Here is a 16,126-nt window from a genome sequence, read left to right on the forward strand (position 1 = left end):
AGATGCCTGCTTGCTCTTTCTCTCGACTTATATTTTCTTTTTGAATAAAACCTTTTCTTTTAATATGGGCGAACATGGCTGGAGACAGCATGGCTCTGAGTACTTAAGTGCATGCAGAAGGTCCCTTTTTGAAAAGACGAGCTCTAGCTTGTAGCTGGAGTGTAGACAACAATATGATGCAATCAGTCACATTTGAGGAGAAGTCAATCTTTCCAAATACAGTAAAAATTCATCCTGATCCATTTCTTTGATTTGTCTATGAAGAAGACTTACGACTCAAATGTCCAACCACGTGCTCATGTTTCCCCACACTGGATGTAGTACAAGGGGAGACCATGCTGTCGGGTTCCCTTGGCAAGGGAAATTGTGAGACATCCTCAATAAGACAGGTATTCGAGTCGAAGAACCTTGCACGTTCCGGCACAAAAGAATTGTAGTATGAATCTGTAGACCTCATAATATGACAAGTGATATGTGGGTGGGAATTTTTGTTTTAGATTTCATCTGTACTTTAGACCCTTGAATCCCCAGATCTCCATGCATGACGTTAGTGTGCCCCTCACTCAGCTCCAGTTCTAGTGCAACTTGCCCCATGAGACGATCCAGTAGTTGGTGGGCCAGAAGTGGCATGGGGGGTCACTCACTGCACCCTGTCAGGCCTGTCCTGCGCTACTGTACTGATCCCACACCTCGACCTCGTGCTGCTCCAGTTGCACAGCTCCAATTAAGCCCTGTCCCACCCAACTCCAACATCAACCATCATCCATCATCACCAACCAGACCTTGTCTTACCTTCGCTCGTATACGCAACCATAGCTCAACATCTTTTGAAAATCTAATCAAAGGTTCCACAGTGCAACGCAACCACCAAGGCGACAATCCCTCTCTAGATCCGACTCGAAGTCGCTCTTGTATACGCAATCGGTACAGCCTCCCATTTACAACGCCTGCACATGACACTGCACTCTCCGTTTCGCCGTCATGGCCAAGAAGGCACGACAGAGAATCAGCTATGGTGCGCATACCCCTCAACCGTTGTCCCTTTTGTGAGAAACCGTGGCTCTGCCTGCGCCCCGCTCGCGCGCATACTGCTCAATATTGCGCACGAGTCTGTTTCTAATTTCTGACGCCTCCTCCCGTCTATAGTTCTCGAACGAGCAGATAAGCAGGCAGGTGGTCACATCAAGGGTGTCAATGGCCTTGCTGTCGACCGCGAGAGGTCTATCCTGTAAGCCCCTATTACTATCACCCGTCCGCTGCCAATCACGAGACCTTGGCGCAGTCCCTATTACGCACGTGGTGGCTGCTGACCATGCTGGTACGCCAGATACTCTGGAGGTCGCGATGGCATCCTCTGTGCATGGGATCTGAACCTCGGCCTGTCCGACAATCCAACCTCTTCCACAGTTGACTCGACTCCCGACGCGACGCCCGACGTCTCCAGGACCAAGAATACCACCAAGTTTCGCACGCAACACCTCGCACATACTAACTGGATCTGCGATATTGCATTGGTTCAGGGAAGCGAAGCGGTGGTGACAGCCTCTCAGGACCAGCTTGTCAAGCTCTGGAGGCCACACGCGAGCCAGGCTGAGGAGCCCTACAAGATTGGCGAACACGCGGACTATGCCAAATGTGTCGCATCGCCAAACTCGAATGGCACATGGGTTGCCACGGGCGGCTTGGATCGCAAGGTATACATGTGGGATCTGAACGGCGGCGGCAAGATTCAAGAGATCGATACACAGGGCGAGGAGATCTCGGAGAAGGGCTCCATCTACTCTCTCAGTACTACCGAGAACGTCTTAGCCTACGGCGGGCCCGAGTCTATATTACATCTTTGGGACCCAAGATCGGGGAAGCGCATCACAAAATTTCGCGGCCATACGGGTCTCGTGCGGTCTATCCTGCTAAGTGCGAACGGCGACACAGTCATGACGGGCAGCCAGGACCAGACGGTCAAGATCTGGAGCGTCACGGCAGGCCGTTGCATGCACACCCTGACTATGCATAACGAGTCCGTCTTCTCACTGTACTCGGAGGCCCCAGACCTGTCTGTCTTTTACAGCGCAGACCGGTCCGGCTTGGTAGTGAAAACCGACACCCGTGGCGCTGAGGTGGATGACGGTCTTGCTCTCGCCGTGGCGCATGAGCACGACATCGTCAACAAGGTCATCGCTGCAGGAGACTACATATGGACGGCCACCCAGAGGTCGTCTATCAACAGGTGGCACAATGTCGACACCAGCGCCGATATCCAGCTTCCCGAGTCCTTCAGACAACACCGCGCCTCCGTGTCGAGCAACGTCGCACCTCCTGCGTCTACCGAGACACCTGGCGCAAAGCCAAAGGAGATTCCTCCCAGATCGATTCTTCGCATCTCAAATACGGCAAAGTTCCCTCTTCCCGACACCGAGGCAGACCCGAGTGCAAACGAGCCTGTCAACGCTGTGGACCCCATACAGCACGTGCCTCAGGAGACAATCGAGGGCCAGTTTGGCCTGGTTAAGCATCGGCTGCTGGCAAACAAACGCGAGGTTCTTACACTGGATACGGCCGGTGATGTCCTGCTCTGGGACCTGATCAAGGTAAACACAGCCCAGTGTGATCACTTGCAACGCACCGCTTACTGACTTTTGACCATAGTGCAAACCCATCAAAAGCTACGGAAAGAAGCACCTGGAGGACGTTGAGCCCGAAGCTAACACGCGTGAGAGCATATCGCCATGGTGCTCAGTGGATACAAGCTCCGGCAACCTCACCGTTGTCCTGGAGCCATTTAATTGTTTTGATGCCGAAATGTATGCCGATGAGCTTCCGCTGGACGAGCCAGTCGAGTTCAGAGACGACCAGAGAAGTGAGTCAAGTGCAATCTTGCCGGAGACATGGCTTAAGTGCATGTGCTGACTTTGAGTGATCAGTCAACTACGGGAAATGGATCCTGCGCTACCTTTTCGCAAACTTACTCGACGAAGAGATCAAGCGTGACGAGGCCCATCGGCACAAGCTCAACGAGATGGTGGACTCGCGCATCGCGGCAATAAAAGCGAAGCCGATCACGATCCAGCTCCCCAACAGTGCCGGCTGGGAACAAGCGGTGGAGACCCCAACCACCCCCAGAGCCAATGGCCCTCAGTATGTGCCCATGACACCAGGTGGCATGGGCATTGGACTTGCGACGCCAGTTTTACCAAAGGAGGGGGCCATGGGGCCTGGGAGCCCCTTGGAGGCACGGGCCTCTGCAAACGGGCAGCAGTTGCAAGACCGAGAGGATTACTTTTCCAACGCAATCAATGCCATTAATAGCAATCAGACTGCGAAGCCGGCCGGCACACCTGCCACTGAGCAAGCTGAAGACAAGACTAACAAGTCCGAGGATGGAAAAGACAGCAAGGACAAGGAGAAGGACAGGGGCGATGCCAAGTCGCCTTTCGGCAAGAAGTTCCGTATGGGCATGTCCTTTGGGACGAAGAAGCTGGGCAGATCAGGCTCGGCATCAGTGGCAGAGAAACCTGCAGTCGTGGACGACAAGGCGGCTGAATCCGAATCGTCGTCGAACCACGAGCCGGAGAAGGAGTTCGACGACAACTTCCTGGGTGTCGTGCAAAAGATCCAGAACATGTACGAGAAGCACCTGGCCGAGACCCCAGAGAAGCATGTCGAGACCAAGATCACGCCTAGCCTGCCCAACGAGACGCCTGTGCTGAAGCTGCCTCCTGGGACCAAGGTGATCATCCAGGAGGAAACGTCCGGCGGAAGTGCCGAGCTGTACCGCGGAACGGTGGAGTCTGTGGGGTCCGACGCGGACGAGATCGAGAAGTGTGCGCCGCAGTGGCTCGGCGAGGTACTGCTTCTGAACACCCCGCCGCAAAAGGAACCGGTCAAGGTCTCATTCGTGCTACATCCCTGGCCCGATTCAGGATTGCCCGTCCTTGCGCCCACGGATGGAAACAACCGCCTCAATGCTAATAAGATGTTGCGGGTGAAGAAGATCCTGGCGTACGTGGCGGAGCGGATTGACCCGACTCTGGAAGACGCCGAGAACAAGACCGAGGAAGACCCGGCCGCGCTGAAGCCGGAGGAGTATCTCGAGCTGTACTGCGCCGATCAGGTACGTTTGTCTCGAGAGGACTTGTCGAGGGTCAAATGGAAGTAAAGGAAATCTGCTGACAACCCGATTCTTCTAGCTACTCCCCATCAACATGACCTTAGCGACCATGCGGGCCTATATCTGGAAGGGCGGTAACGACGTCGTTCTCTTTTATAAGGCCAATGGCAGGAAAGAAATTCCTCTCCCAGCCCCCGAGGCTCCGACAGCATCAGAGGGAGATGCACCTAGCGACGCACCCACGTCGGGCGACGAGGTCCCTGAGGCGCAGTCGCCCCAATCTGCCACACCAGCGGCGGCTACGTAAGCTGTCTCGAAGGCCTCATTCTGGGTGAGAATCTTGACGGAAAATGGTATCGGGGGGAGAAGGTTTCTACGGATCATCAAGATACTGGGTGTGAAGGGTCATACAAAGCGGCAGTTTACAAGTTGTGGCTGGCGGTGAGGAGCTGAAATCGAACTTAAACGACTGTTTGGACAAGTCCTTTTGCAGTGGCATATCTGACGAGTTGGATATCCTCCTTTATCTACATATATAGAGAGAGGTTGCCCCAAAGCATCTTGGGGCCTCTTTTAATTATAACATGGAACCTGAGACGAACGCGGCGAAAAGCATGGAGATCGATCATGGGACAGTGGCATCGTGACTCTAGCGGATACACAGCGGGCATGAAGGTAGTTGATCTTGCTATAATTTGTCTAAAGGGTATTATTGTTTTGTTTAATGTCTATATGTTATGGTACAACAGATCTTGTGATGCCTGTTCAGATCCGGATGTCCATGGTGTTTGTGATTAGCAGCATAATGTCTGCCGTGTCGGTGGTGGCAGACTGAACATGGTTGTATACCACGCTCTTGAAGCTTGGTTATCCTGTACAATGTTTGGTCCAAGAACGGATGTGACAGTTCCAGCAAGGATATGTGCATCTTGGCGTCGAGGAGGGCTCTGACTGGTAGGTTTTGGAACCCCCTTCTCGCCCATTTTTATGCAGATAATCCTTTGGTCACCTAGAAGCCAAATGAGCACAATCCACCGTCGGCGTAGCATCCTTCAATGGTTCTCTTTCCTTTCCTACGAATCATCATCACGGCAGTCCAAGACCAGCCCCTCTCCTCACTCGGCCCCTCTCCAGCGCGTTCACAGCCCACTGATAGCTCCCTAGGAACACGGCGCCGCCCACGCTGATCCACATCACCCTCGGCCCGATGCCAGCGAAGAAAGGCCGTATGCCGTGCTGCCGCAGGATAGACACCACGATCTCGGCCACACCGGTGCGCTGGCTGCTCAGCATGACGCGTGTCTTGAGCACATCGAGCGGGGTGGTGACGGCCGCGGCAACGGCGCCGGCGACGCTGCCGTACAGGGCGCTCTCGGCGGCAGAGACGTCCTCGCCCGGGCCGAGGAGCTGCTGGCGGCGGCGCGAGTAGGCCTTGAGGGACTCCCAGATGGGGAACTGGATGATGGTGAAGGGGACCTCGCGGAGGACGGTGATGCCCCAGCCGCGGTAGAGCTCGCGCACGACCCTGAGGAGGCCGCTGCCGGAGGAGGAGGAGGAGGAGGAGGAGGGCTGGTGGTGGCGCAGGGCGAGGATTGCGCGCAGGGAGGACAGGGAGGAGCCGCCGTGCTGGCCGGCCTGGGCGCGCTGCTTGACGACCTCGGTGGGGACGCGGACGGCGCAGGCTGCGATCTCGCCCAGGGAGGCGGCGAACATGTGGTCTACCGCGTGGCTCTTTGCATTACCTAACCCTAGCAAGCCATTTTCCCCTTCCTCCCCCTGCTGCTGCAAGCTGCCACGCTCTCGAGCTGTAGTGGTGCCTCTCCGCAGGTCGGCGCAAAACGTCTTGGCCGACTCGTATGTGCAAAAGAAGAGGGCCGCGCCGGGGGCGGACCCGAGGGCTGCGGAGCCTACGCCCCTGTAGATGCCACGAAAGCCGCCTGAGGCGAAGAAGCCTTCGGAGGACTGGAGGCGGGTCTTGAGGGTGTCGAGGGGAAAGAGGGCGAGGTCGACGGTGGTGCCGGCTATTCCGCCGGCGAGGAGGGCCGAGGTGAAGGGTGGACTGCTGGCCTGGGCGGTGGCCATTGTTTAACAAGGAGCTTGGGGCAAAGGGGAGAGAAGGAGGAAGAAAAAGAATAGGAGACTATATACTGAGAAACATGGCGAGATTTAGTTGTGGTCGTGGAGAAAAGTGTACGTTTGTTTGGTGGTTGATTGTTGATTGGTGACTTAAGGTAGGTTTGGTTGCACACTGTACAGTCAAGAAATTCCCTCCGATTTCGCCGTCCACCGATAAGAGATAACGGCGGGACCCTGGATTTCAGGCCCTGGAGCTTCCGGTTTAGTCGTCACAGCTTACAATGTTAGGGAGCGGGGGACCTTGGCAGGGGTCTTGGGCGTACCTGGAGGGATGCTGTGTGTATACCCCAACTGAGGCTTACAGGGGGTAGATCCTCTGAGGCTCATTCAGTGAGGGGGCTAACTTGCACAAGATAGTCACTAGCAAAAAACCACAGAAGAGAAATTCTTCCCGTCCCAAGCTTGACGACGACTTCTCATCAACACTCTTCTAAGCACAGCACATTCGCACATACATACTTTCTAGTACCAGCATTTAAACAGCAGGATCGACTGCTTGAGAATGAGTCTCAGTATATAATGGCGGGATGAACCCTGCACCACGAGTGCTTCACCGCACCGCGAGGCCCATCTCTGTGAATGAGTTTGTCGACGCGCTTCAGGCGACATGTCCTCCACGGTTTCCTGGGGCTCGTGGCTCCCAGCCGCGGCCTGTGGGTATGTATTTCTAGTCCGCACTGCATTCATTTCACTGGCCTTCTTCTTCTCTTTCTTGTCTTGAAACTGACCATACATGTCTTCCAGCTCTGGCCGTCAGCGGTGGCGTGGACTCAATGGCCCTAACCTACCTCTCCTGGCGTGCCCACCGTGAACACATGCGCATGAGAGTTGCCGATAACCCTGTGGATGCCTTCTACGGCCTGACTGTCGACCACCGGCTCCGAGAGGGCAGTGAAAGGGAGGCTCGCGCCGTGACGCAGTTCCTTCAAGAGCGGTTCGGCATGCGCACCTGGCAGCTGGGCGTCCACTGGCGCGAAGCCCTCGAGGCAGCCGGCGTCTCGCACCCCAAGGACCTTCCCAACTTCGAGACCATCGCCCGCCGACTGCGGTACCGTTGTATGGCCCTCCTATGCGCCCAGGGCCACATCGCCAGCATGTTTCTTGCGCACCACCAGGACGACCAGTACGAGACTGTGCTCATGCGTCTCATGTCGGGCCACGGCAGGGCGGGGCTTTTGGGCATGCGTACTGCCACGGATATTCCCGAGTGCCAGGACATGCACGGCGCATACCAGAGCGGCTTCGTCGACGACCAGCTGTCCACCAAGCCCATGATCAACTACCGCCCTACCAAGGAGGAACTCAAGAGCATCCGCGCCCAGATCATGGCCGATCTAGACCGTGATCTGGCTGTCAGAGAGGTCCTCGAGCCGACCAAGGCTGGCGCCTTTGCCGATGACAAGTTCGATGCGTATATGCCTCGAACAAATTGGACCCGCCGCGCCGCCCCGCTTGACGTGGAGGACGGTGGCATCATGATCTACCGGCCGTTGTTGGAGTTCACCAAGGACAGGCTGGTTGCCACGTGCGAGGCGAACGGGGTCCCGTGGTTCGAGGATGCTACGAATAGGGATCGGACACTTACCCTGAGAAACGCCGTGAGGCATCTGTGGATGAACTACACGTTGCCTGCTGCGCTGCAGAAGCCTGCCGTGCTCGAGATGTCGAACCGGCTCAGGAAGCAGGCGGCATCCGACGAGGCTGAGGTGGACAGGCTTCTCAGGCGCACCGTCTTGAAGGAATTCGAGTCCACGGCGGGGACTGTGGTGGTGCAGCTGCCCTCATTCCGGCCACCGCGCCTGCGGAGGGACCAGGACTACAAGGTGCGGCGCCAGAAGCGCCTCGAGCATTATCGCCGAATTGCCATCCTCCTGGTAAAAAGGCTCATCGCCATGGTAACACCCGAGCCTCTGGGATCATTCTCGAGCAGTCTGCCAAACACAGTCGCTCGACTCTTCCCCTCGCTTAATGACAACCCATCCGCATATCCCCAACAGCCAAAGGCCTTCAACATCTCCGGCGTGCACTTTACGCCCGTCAAGTCTTCATCTAGATCGGTCAAACGCCCCGGCGCGCCCCTGCAGTGGTTCCTTGCCCGCCAGCCCTATGTGTCTGGCCAGGCGGTCCCGCAGATCAACTACGGCTGTCTTCGACTTCGCCATCGCTGGCGCAGGCTGCCCGACCAGTGGCGCTGGCCTGCGCAGCACAGGAGCTGGAAGCTCTGGGATGGACGGTTCTGGGTGACCATTAGCAACCGCAGCCCTGTGCACGTTGCCGTGGCGCCGTTCGACATCAGGCACGCCAAGGCCTTCCGCGACTCGCTGCCCGACAACCGGAGCCGCGATGAGCTGATGGCTGTTCTCAAGATCCATGCACCAGGCAAGGTGCGGTACACTCTTCCCGCCATCTACACAGCAGGGGACTTTGCCGAGGCTGTGGGGCGGTATCAGAGCTTTGCAGAGCGTCGGAGGGCCGAAATGCTAAATGATGCCGAGGCGCAGCGGCACTGGAAAGAGCTCACCACCATCCACCGGAGGGCGGTGTATCTGGCTGCATTAAAATGGGAGCGAGACAGGGGCAAGGACAGCGAGAAGGGCTGGAGTCCAGCACACTGGACCAGGGATGACAACAGGGTGCTGGTCGCGCTTCCTACGCTGGGGATCGCACAGCCGGGCCTACATAAATGGATCCGGTATGATATCAGGTACAGACGAGTGGACCGGCGGATGGTGGAAAAGACCTTGCGCAATGGGCAGGAGTTTGTGTCGGCTAAACGGGCGAGAGCGAAGGTGAGATCCAGTTCTGTAAGAAACTGGATAGAGAGGCACACCAGGAGGAGGAGAAGCAAGAAGAGACCAGCATTCTCTCGGCTGAGACCAAAGATGAGAAGCAAGTCTCGTAAGGAAGTTGACAAGGGTTCTTTCCTGACTTTTTTCTTCTTCCTTTTCTTTTGCTCTGCTCTGGGCTTGGGTGCCATGGGCATCCATTCGCCGTGCTGCAAGCATTTCAAGACGTCTCCACATCAAATTTCTGGCCAGGAGGCATAAAAGCATTTGATGCCGAATAACAAGATGCGACGCTTGGTTATAGAGGAGTTCAAAATAAATGCCATCACAAATCTCATGACACTGATACACAGAGGTTACTTTGAGCAAACCTGTAGCCCAGATGGAGGACGACGACGACAACGGTGAGGACCAGAGTCAAACGTTGAACGAAGAAGTTGACAAATTGGACGGCATGACAACTGATGCATGCAACAATCTGGTCAATTGCATCAAAACCACAGTAGTTCATTTCCTTCAAAACTCTTCAGATCCAATCCAACGGGTCGGAATTGTCGGGATGACGAACCAAGCACCCATGCCAAGGGTTCATCCCAACAGCTCACCGGGAACTTATCGCATTTAAAAAGGTAGTGTAAGAACTCAATTCAACTCCAGTCTCTCTCATTCACCCCAGTTCTCCACTCATTCATCAAAATCCATCCACTGCAACCAAACCCCTCTTAGCTGCTGCTGCTGCTGCTGCTATGTGAGCTGGGTCCCCTCTTCTCCTCCCAACCCTGCATACAGGCTTTTTTCTCCCGACGAACCATCAAGTCCCCTGGGCTTTGCGAACCAGTGACGGCAAAAACCCCTCCCACGTGGGCTTTTCATCATCAACATAAGATGCATGCCTCCCCTCAGGCTCCATCCGCGCCTCTCACGCGCGAGCAAGCTGCTCCTCCTCTGTCTTAGTGGCTCCGTCATCGCCTTCTTCTTCCTCACCACCGGCCACGGCTTTACTGTCGTCATCCCTCCTGTGCTGGTAAAGACACCACCATCGCCGCCACCACCACCTGCTGCTGCTCCTCCTGCTGCTGCTATTGTGTACTCTGGCTTGGCTTCTGCCGACGACAGTGACAGTGCAGACTCATCACCTGTTGCGCCATCACCAATACTGTCTCCACCATCCGCCGACACGGCTGATTCCGACGTTATGGCGGTTGATCTTGGCTGGTACGCGCCATCGCAGACGCTGGTGAACAACTTGACCAATGTGGTGAGCAGTAGCACTACAGGGGTGTATGGGTTCATCTATAACTCGTCGTATACGCCGGATGACGAGTATGGGATTTACAACTGGTGTAATATGCCACATGTGCGGAGTGCCGAGTATGTCGTGCCGGGGGACGAGTATGAGCTTGTCTATGTGGAGCTGGTGAGTCCTTTGTTTGTTGCACTATAGGACAAGAGGGAATTTGATAGGAGTGAAGCAACAGGCTTTCTATGCGCACGTTGGCTTACTCACTCATTCATACCTTTCACTCCTTCTTCTTCTTCTATGATAAACTCATACAGCATGGCATTGCTAACCTCGTCCAGATTCACCGCCATCACAAGCGCACCCCTTACGCGGCCAACTCATTCCCCGTGGAATCCTACACCTGGAACTGCGACGACGAAGGGCTGTACTACTTTGCCGAGCCCTTCTCGTCAGACTCTCCCCCCGACGACCCCAACGCAGGACGCAATGCCTCGGCGCAGGCCTACTGGCAGGGCACGAGCAACGTGGCCGGCTTCACCAACCCCTTCGAGACGCTCGCCTCCGGGTGGAAGGGCAGCTGCCAGTTTCCCCAGATCACATCTGCCGGGCTCGACGACTCGTGGCAGCACGGCGCCGACCTGTACGGCGTCTACGGAGACCTTCTGGGCTTTCTGCCCGCCAAGACCAGCCCGGCCTGGCGCGACAAGGTCCGCTACCGCGTCACCAACAACGTCATCACCTCTGAAGTCGCCGGCATGGTGATCAACGGCATGTGGGGCACCTCGTCCTCCGTGCCGCTCCTCATCCAGCCCGACGGCATCGACAGCCTCGAGCCGGACTACACGTGCACCTCCTCGACCGCCCAGTTCGACGACATCGAGAGCGCCAACGACACAGCCTGGCAGGCCCACCTCGACGCCGCCGCGCCCCTGTACGCCGAGCTCGACGGCATCTCGGGCGTCGCCGCCGACGACGAGGGCTTCCACGCCAGCTTCGACCACTACTACGACAACCTGTCGGCCCGCCAGTGCCATGCACGCCCGCTGCCCTGCAAGCTGGTCAATGCAACGACGAGCACCACCAGCGGCGGCGGCAGTGGTGTGGGGCTGGTGAACGACACGGCACAGTGTGTCACGCAGGACATGGCGGACGAGGTGTACCGGCTGGGGAACTGGGAGTACAGCCGGATCTACCGCGATGCTGGGCCCGAGGCGCTGGCTGCGAGCGTGGGGTCGTTTGGGGTGTGGATTGCGGAGCTGGCGGCGCATCTGCGGACTGCTGTGAACGGGACGGCGGCAGCAGGAGGAGAGGGCGAACAAGTGCTTTGGTTCCATAACGTGGCGCACGATGGGAGCGTGAGCAGGCTGCTGGGGATCTTGCAGGTGGACGTGATGGTTTGGCCCGGGATGGGGAGCGAGGTGGTCTTTGAGCTGTGGAAGGGGAAGAGCAGCACCACCACTTCTGTGACGGGGGGAGAGAAATATTACGTGAGGGTTCTCTGGGCCGGGAAGGTCTTGACCTCTTCGAACCCGAGCCTGGGCACGATGGACATGTTGCCTGTCGAGACGTTGCTTGCGTGAGTTTGACCTCGGTTCATCCTAGCCCAAACCCATCCTCTGCTGTTTTGCTAATCATCTGGTTTTACAGGTACTTTGACGGGCTTGCGGGTGTCAATGCGAGCTTGATTGTGGACAAGTGCGGCGCGTCGTCATAGGTAGTGTCTCTCAAGTCCTATAAAGCATGGTATCATTTGTATTTCATAATCATTATTTGTGCCTGGTGTTGCCCAACACCCAACAATTGGCAGAGTACTTGCGTCCCGTCCCTCGGATTCCAGTCCAAGTCGTCTCCGTCTCCCAAGAACATCTCCCTCCATCTATCCCCTTCCTTGCTGATTTACTTTTTCTCTCAATCATTCATCCACTCCTCCTTTCCTTTCCCTCCCTCCAAAAAAAATCATCGTCTTCTCAGAACCCCAGTGCCGAATTGAACGCGGTCGCCGTGCTGGCGTCCTTGGTGCCCAGGCTCTGCACCTGCGCCTGCGCGCTCGCACAGGCCGTCTTGGCGGCGTCGTTGGCGTTGCAGACGTTGGTGAGCTGGTCGCAGATGAAGTTGGTGATGATGTTGGGGTTGAGAGCGTCGCTCTGGCCGCTGTTGGCGACGAGGGTGGCGTCGGTGGGGAAGAAGGTTCCCTCGGTGGCTTTGCGGTCTGGACAAGAAAAGATATGTGTTAGGAAGAGGAAAAGAAAGACAACGGTGGGTTCGTGGAACGACATATTCTCTGGAAAGGGGAAAGGAAAAGGAGGGGGAGGGAGGGAGGTTGGACGGAATGAGACAAGTCTACTTACTGAACTGGGCACGGCCAAACTGGAAATCCATGGTTGGGGTGCAAGAGCCAAAGTCAGCGCCGGCGAGAGAAGTGGTGGTAGAGGTAGAGGAGTTGGTGGCGCGAGGGAGGACGATGATGACGGCGTCGGACAGGACGGCCAGGGCGGCGAGGAGGAGGATCTGGGTCTGCATAGTGAAGAAGTTGTAATGTAATTGAATTTATTGTCTTTTTCACTTGGGTTGACTTTGGTAAAGGAATGGACCAGTTCACAGAACTTGGATTTGATTTGTAGAATGAGTGTTGAGAAGTAAGAAAAAGAATGAAAGATGAGTGACAGACGTTATGGACTAATGGTGAGAGAAACATAGAAAGCAGGCCAGAAGATGGAACTGCACTGCCCCTTTATTTATTACCTCTTCACCTCACTGTCTCAATACTAACCACCACCACATGAATCCATATCCTTTTCCACGGCATTACTGCATCTAGCCGCCATGAAGATATTCCCATGTCATGATCGACGAGATCAGACGGCTGCTGTGCGAGGTACACCCCCTTCGGCTAAAGTCAACCCTTCCCCCCTTGCACAGCAGCGGGGTCGGCCCAAGGAAAAAGAATAAGAAGAACAGCAAACATGGGACGGAACGGGGACGAAGATCCGGGATACTTGAGACGAGATTGAAAATCCTGAACAAGGTCCACAGCTTGGCCTGCCGATATGATACCTTGGCGTAAGGGGGGGGTAAGACTCTGTTGTCTGATATCCCCCTTTCCAAGGCTCACGGTTCTTCTATCCACCCAATTCTAACCGCCACAGAAAACATGGCTAAAATAGAGTTGAGGCTCTGCGGGCCGAACTGGCAAACAGCGGGTGTGCATGGTCACATGAAATCTATTTTGCGAATGAGGTCTCTACTATGGTACATGGAGCCCACCACTTAACCCTCACCCACTCACTTCCTATCATTGAGAGACCATCCAGGGCCAGTGGCTGCCATTACAGCTCCGCAGCCCACTATTTGATGAACATTGTAGGACGAACATGATGTGCAGAATTAAAGTTATATGATCTTCCGTCTCTTTTTCTCTTCTTTGGGTCATAGATTCGATTTTCCACTTCTCTCGACCTTGGAGTTTGGTACTCTTTTCTTCTAACCCCCATTGATGATCGCCTCCACCCTTACGGAAGGGTATCAGATTCTCGCATCAAGTTCATCCGACACCACATTCGTCAGACCATGCTGAATCCGGCAATTCTTGGAATGTTTCGTGAGATGTGACATTGAATGATCCATGGAGGGGCCTCACGATATTCAAGCCGTTGGGGTAAATGCACAAGAGTCAAGTGAGTGAGAAAATTCTGGTATGAGAAAGTCGCCTTTCAGTTGGCTGGAAATATATTCTCTCTATACACTTCTCCTTCTCTTCTACCCAGTAACGTCTCAGTGTACACGGTGGGTAAACCTCCCGTCCGTAATAGAGCCGGTAACAACATCTCTCTCGTTGAACCGCGCCCAAGATATCGCTTCCACGACGCCCTTAGGATCCAGAATATCATCTAAACCCTGATATCTTTCCCTAGTGTTTTCGCTTCTTTGTTTAAAATATAGCCTTGAAAACGTTCTATCCAAGATGACCGACCCTGAAGAATTCATTTCCCAGACACACATCATAACACACACCAGTTCTCGCATTGTAGAACAACTCCTAAAACACCTTCATCCAAAAAAAAGTTACAGGCACACCGGCCCCAATCTAGTGGAGAAAAATCGTCGGTTTTTGGTGGTGGGGGGTTTTTTTTTTTTTTTTTAGTCCACATACTTGGCCAGTGTGGCCATGGCACCCTCGCGGTGCAGGCTCTCGAGGGCGTTTTGCAGCTCGTCCATGAAGATCTTGTCCTCACGCAGATCGTCACCAAACAGATCCCGGACAGCCATGAGCGGGTAGACCCTGTCGCCACCCTCGAGGGCCTTGGCCTTGAGCTCGTCGGCCCTGGGGTCGTCGATGGCGTAGGGCTTGCCGTGCTCGTCCACGCCGTGCAGGTAACGGAACCAGCTGGCAACGACGAGGGACAGGCGCTTCAGGTTGTGTGTCTTGTTCATGATCTGCTCGGCGATGGAGGGCATGATGAACTGCGGCAGCTTGCCGGAGCCGTTGAGGGTGAGGCGGGTGATCTGGTCCATGATGGTCGGGTTGGAAAAGCGCTCAATCAGCTTGTCGCAGTAGGCGTCGAGATCGACTCCTGGGATCTCGGGCAGCAGGGGGCGGACCTCCTGGTGCATCATGTTGTAGATGAACTTGCTGAAGAGAGGGTGCTCGATGACCTCGTGCACGTACTGGAACCCGCCCAGGAAGGCCATGTAGGACATGGCCGTGTGGCTGGCGTTGAGCAGGCGCAGCTTGTGGCACTCGAAGCGCTCGACGTCCTCGACATCCTTGACGACCTGCACGCCGACGTCCTCAAAATGAGGGCGGCCCTGGGCGAAGTGGTCCTCAACAACCCACTGGTTGAAAGGCTCCGTGACGACGGGCCACGAGTCCTGGATGCCGAAGGTCTCGGCCAGGCTGGCCTTATCGTTGTCCAGCGTGCGAGGCGTGATGCGGTCCACCATGCTGTTGGGGAACGCGCCATGCTCGCCGATCCACTCGGCGACCTTGGGGCTGCGATGGCGCGCAAAGGTCTTGAGCATGTTGCCCGTGATAGTGCCGTTCTTTTGCATGTTGTCACAAGACAGCACGGTGAAAGGGAGCAGGCCAGACTCGTAGCGCTGCGCCAGAGAGGCGTACAGGTAGCCAAAGGTGGTCTTGGGCCGCGTCAGGTCGCCCTTGAGGTCCTCGGCAATGTCGGGATGCTCGACCAGCAGCTGGTGAGTGTTCTCGTTGTAGTAGTAGCCGCTCTCGGTGATGGTCATGGACACAATGCGCGTGTCGCGGTCGGCCATCTTGTTGATGACCGCCGTGGGATCATCGGGCGCATACAGGAACGAAGTGATGCTGCCCAGCACGCTCGCGCTGCTTCCCTTGGCCGCTCGCTCAATCAGCGTGTACAGGCAATCCTGTGGCACCAGCGCATCACGCATCGCCGCGTCAAAAGGCTGCAGGCCCACGCCGCAGATGGCCCAGTCGCGCGCGCCACCCTTGTTCATCAGCCCGTCCACGTAGGCTGCCAGGTGTGCCCTGTGGAAGCCGCCCACGCCAATGTGAACGATGCCCTCCTTCAGGTTCTTCCTGTCGTAGCCCGGCACTGCTGAGGGCTTGGTGTTGTGAGAGGCTCCTTGCTGCCTGATGGTGGCAAGGTTCTGGTTGTTGAGCCTAATGGCGCTGGACGTGGCCCTGGAGATGCCATCACGAACCGCGCGTGTGGCGGTTTGTGCCATCGACGCCATTGTGTGTGTTTGTGTGTAGAATGTGCAGGATTTGATGTGCGAGGATGGTTTAGTGTGTGAGAGAGGGAGGAAGAGAAGAGGGGACTGTGTCTTGATGAGAGAGAGAGAGTGTGTGTGTCTGTGTAAGGGAGAAGAGGG

At 55.9% G+C, this 16,126-nt stretch overlaps 5 protein-coding genes across 5 annotated transcripts; 3 read left to right on the forward strand and 2 right to left on the reverse strand.

Annotated features, from left to right (window-relative positions):
- The first annotated feature begins 805 nt into the window (after positions 1 to 805).
- M406DRAFT_88397 (uncharacterized protein) lies at positions 806 to 6,309 on the forward strand. Its single transcript, XM_040926120.1, has 6 exons — positions 806 to 1,015; positions 1,147 to 1,228; positions 1,328 to 2,588; positions 2,647 to 2,857; positions 2,922 to 4,111; positions 4,188 to 6,309. The coding sequence occupies exons 1-6, from the start codon at positions 982 to 984 to the stop codon at positions 4,413 to 4,415; spliced, it is 3,006 nt and encodes a 1,001-aa protein (XP_040776492.1). The 5' UTR covers positions 806 to 981; the 3' UTR covers positions 4,416 to 6,309.
- Positions 6,310 to 6,750: 441 nt separating this feature from the next.
- Positions 6,751 to 8,964, forward strand: M406DRAFT_236996 (adenine nucleotide alpha hydrolases-like protein; the record flags this gene model as incomplete). The annotated part of the gene is made up of 3 exons (XM_040916051.1): positions 6,751 to 6,901; positions 6,989 to 8,687; positions 8,865 to 8,964. Coding segments are annotated over 3 exons (1,950 nt in total), but the record flags the coding sequence as incomplete, so codon positions are not given.
- A 1,983-nt stretch (positions 8,965 to 10,947) lies between these two features.
- On the forward strand, positions 10,948 to 12,071 carry M406DRAFT_355958 (phosphoglycerate mutase-like protein). Its single transcript, XM_040923305.1, has 2 exons — positions 10,948 to 11,849; positions 11,921 to 12,071. The coding sequence occupies exons 1-2, from the start codon at positions 11,029 to 11,031 to the stop codon at positions 11,985 to 11,987; spliced, it is 888 nt and encodes a 295-aa protein (XP_040776494.1). The 5' UTR covers positions 10,948 to 11,028; the 3' UTR covers positions 11,988 to 12,071.
- Positions 12,072 to 12,240: 169 nt separating this feature from the next.
- M406DRAFT_243963 (uncharacterized protein) lies at positions 12,241 to 12,685 on the reverse strand (the record flags this gene model as incomplete). The annotated part of the gene is made up of 2 exons (XM_040916238.1): positions 12,241 to 12,482; positions 12,622 to 12,685. Coding segments are annotated over 2 exons (306 nt in total), but the record flags the coding sequence as incomplete, so codon positions are not given.
- A 1,282-nt stretch (positions 12,686 to 13,967) lies between these two features.
- Positions 13,968 to 16,035, reverse strand: M406DRAFT_355959 (NAD(P)-binding protein). Its single transcript, XM_040923306.1, has one exon. It carries the CDS (start codon positions 15,986 to 15,988, stop codon positions 14,411 to 14,413), a length of 1,578 nt encoding a protein of 525 aa, XP_040776496.1. The 5' UTR covers positions 15,989 to 16,035; the 3' UTR covers positions 13,968 to 14,410.
- Positions 16,036 to 16,126: the final 91 nt, after the last annotated feature.

Source organism: Cryphonectria parasitica (assembly GCF_011745365.1).
Source record: "Cryphonectria parasitica EP155 unplaced genomic scaffold M406scaffold_4, whole genome shotgun sequence".
Lineage (NCBI taxonomy): Eukaryota > Fungi > Ascomycota > Sordariomycetes > Diaporthales > Cryphonectriaceae > Cryphonectria > Cryphonectria parasitica.

Coding starts and splice junctions, on each gene's coding strand:
- M406DRAFT_88397 (XM_040926120.1), top strand. CDS start 982: ATGGCCAAGAAGGCACGACAGAGAATCAGCTATG. Junction 1,016..1,146: donor ACGACAGAGAATCAGCTATG/GTGCGCATACCC, acceptor TCCCGTCTATAG/TTCTCGAACGAGCAGATAAG. Junction 2,858..2,921: donor GTTCAGAGACGACCAGAGAA/GTGAGTCAAGTG, acceptor TTGAGTGATCAG/TCAACTACGGGAAATGGATC.
- M406DRAFT_355958 (XM_040923305.1), top strand. CDS start 11,029: ATGGTGATCAACGGCATGTGGGGCACCTCGTCCTCCGTGCCGCTCCTC. Junction 11,850..11,920: donor CCTGTCGAGACGTTGCTTGC/GTGAGTTTGACC, acceptor CTGGTTTTACAG/GTACTTTGACGGGCTTGCGG.
- M406DRAFT_355959 (XM_040923306.1), bottom strand. CDS start 15,988: ATGGCGTCGATGGCACAAACCGCCACACGCGCGGTTCGTGATGGCATC.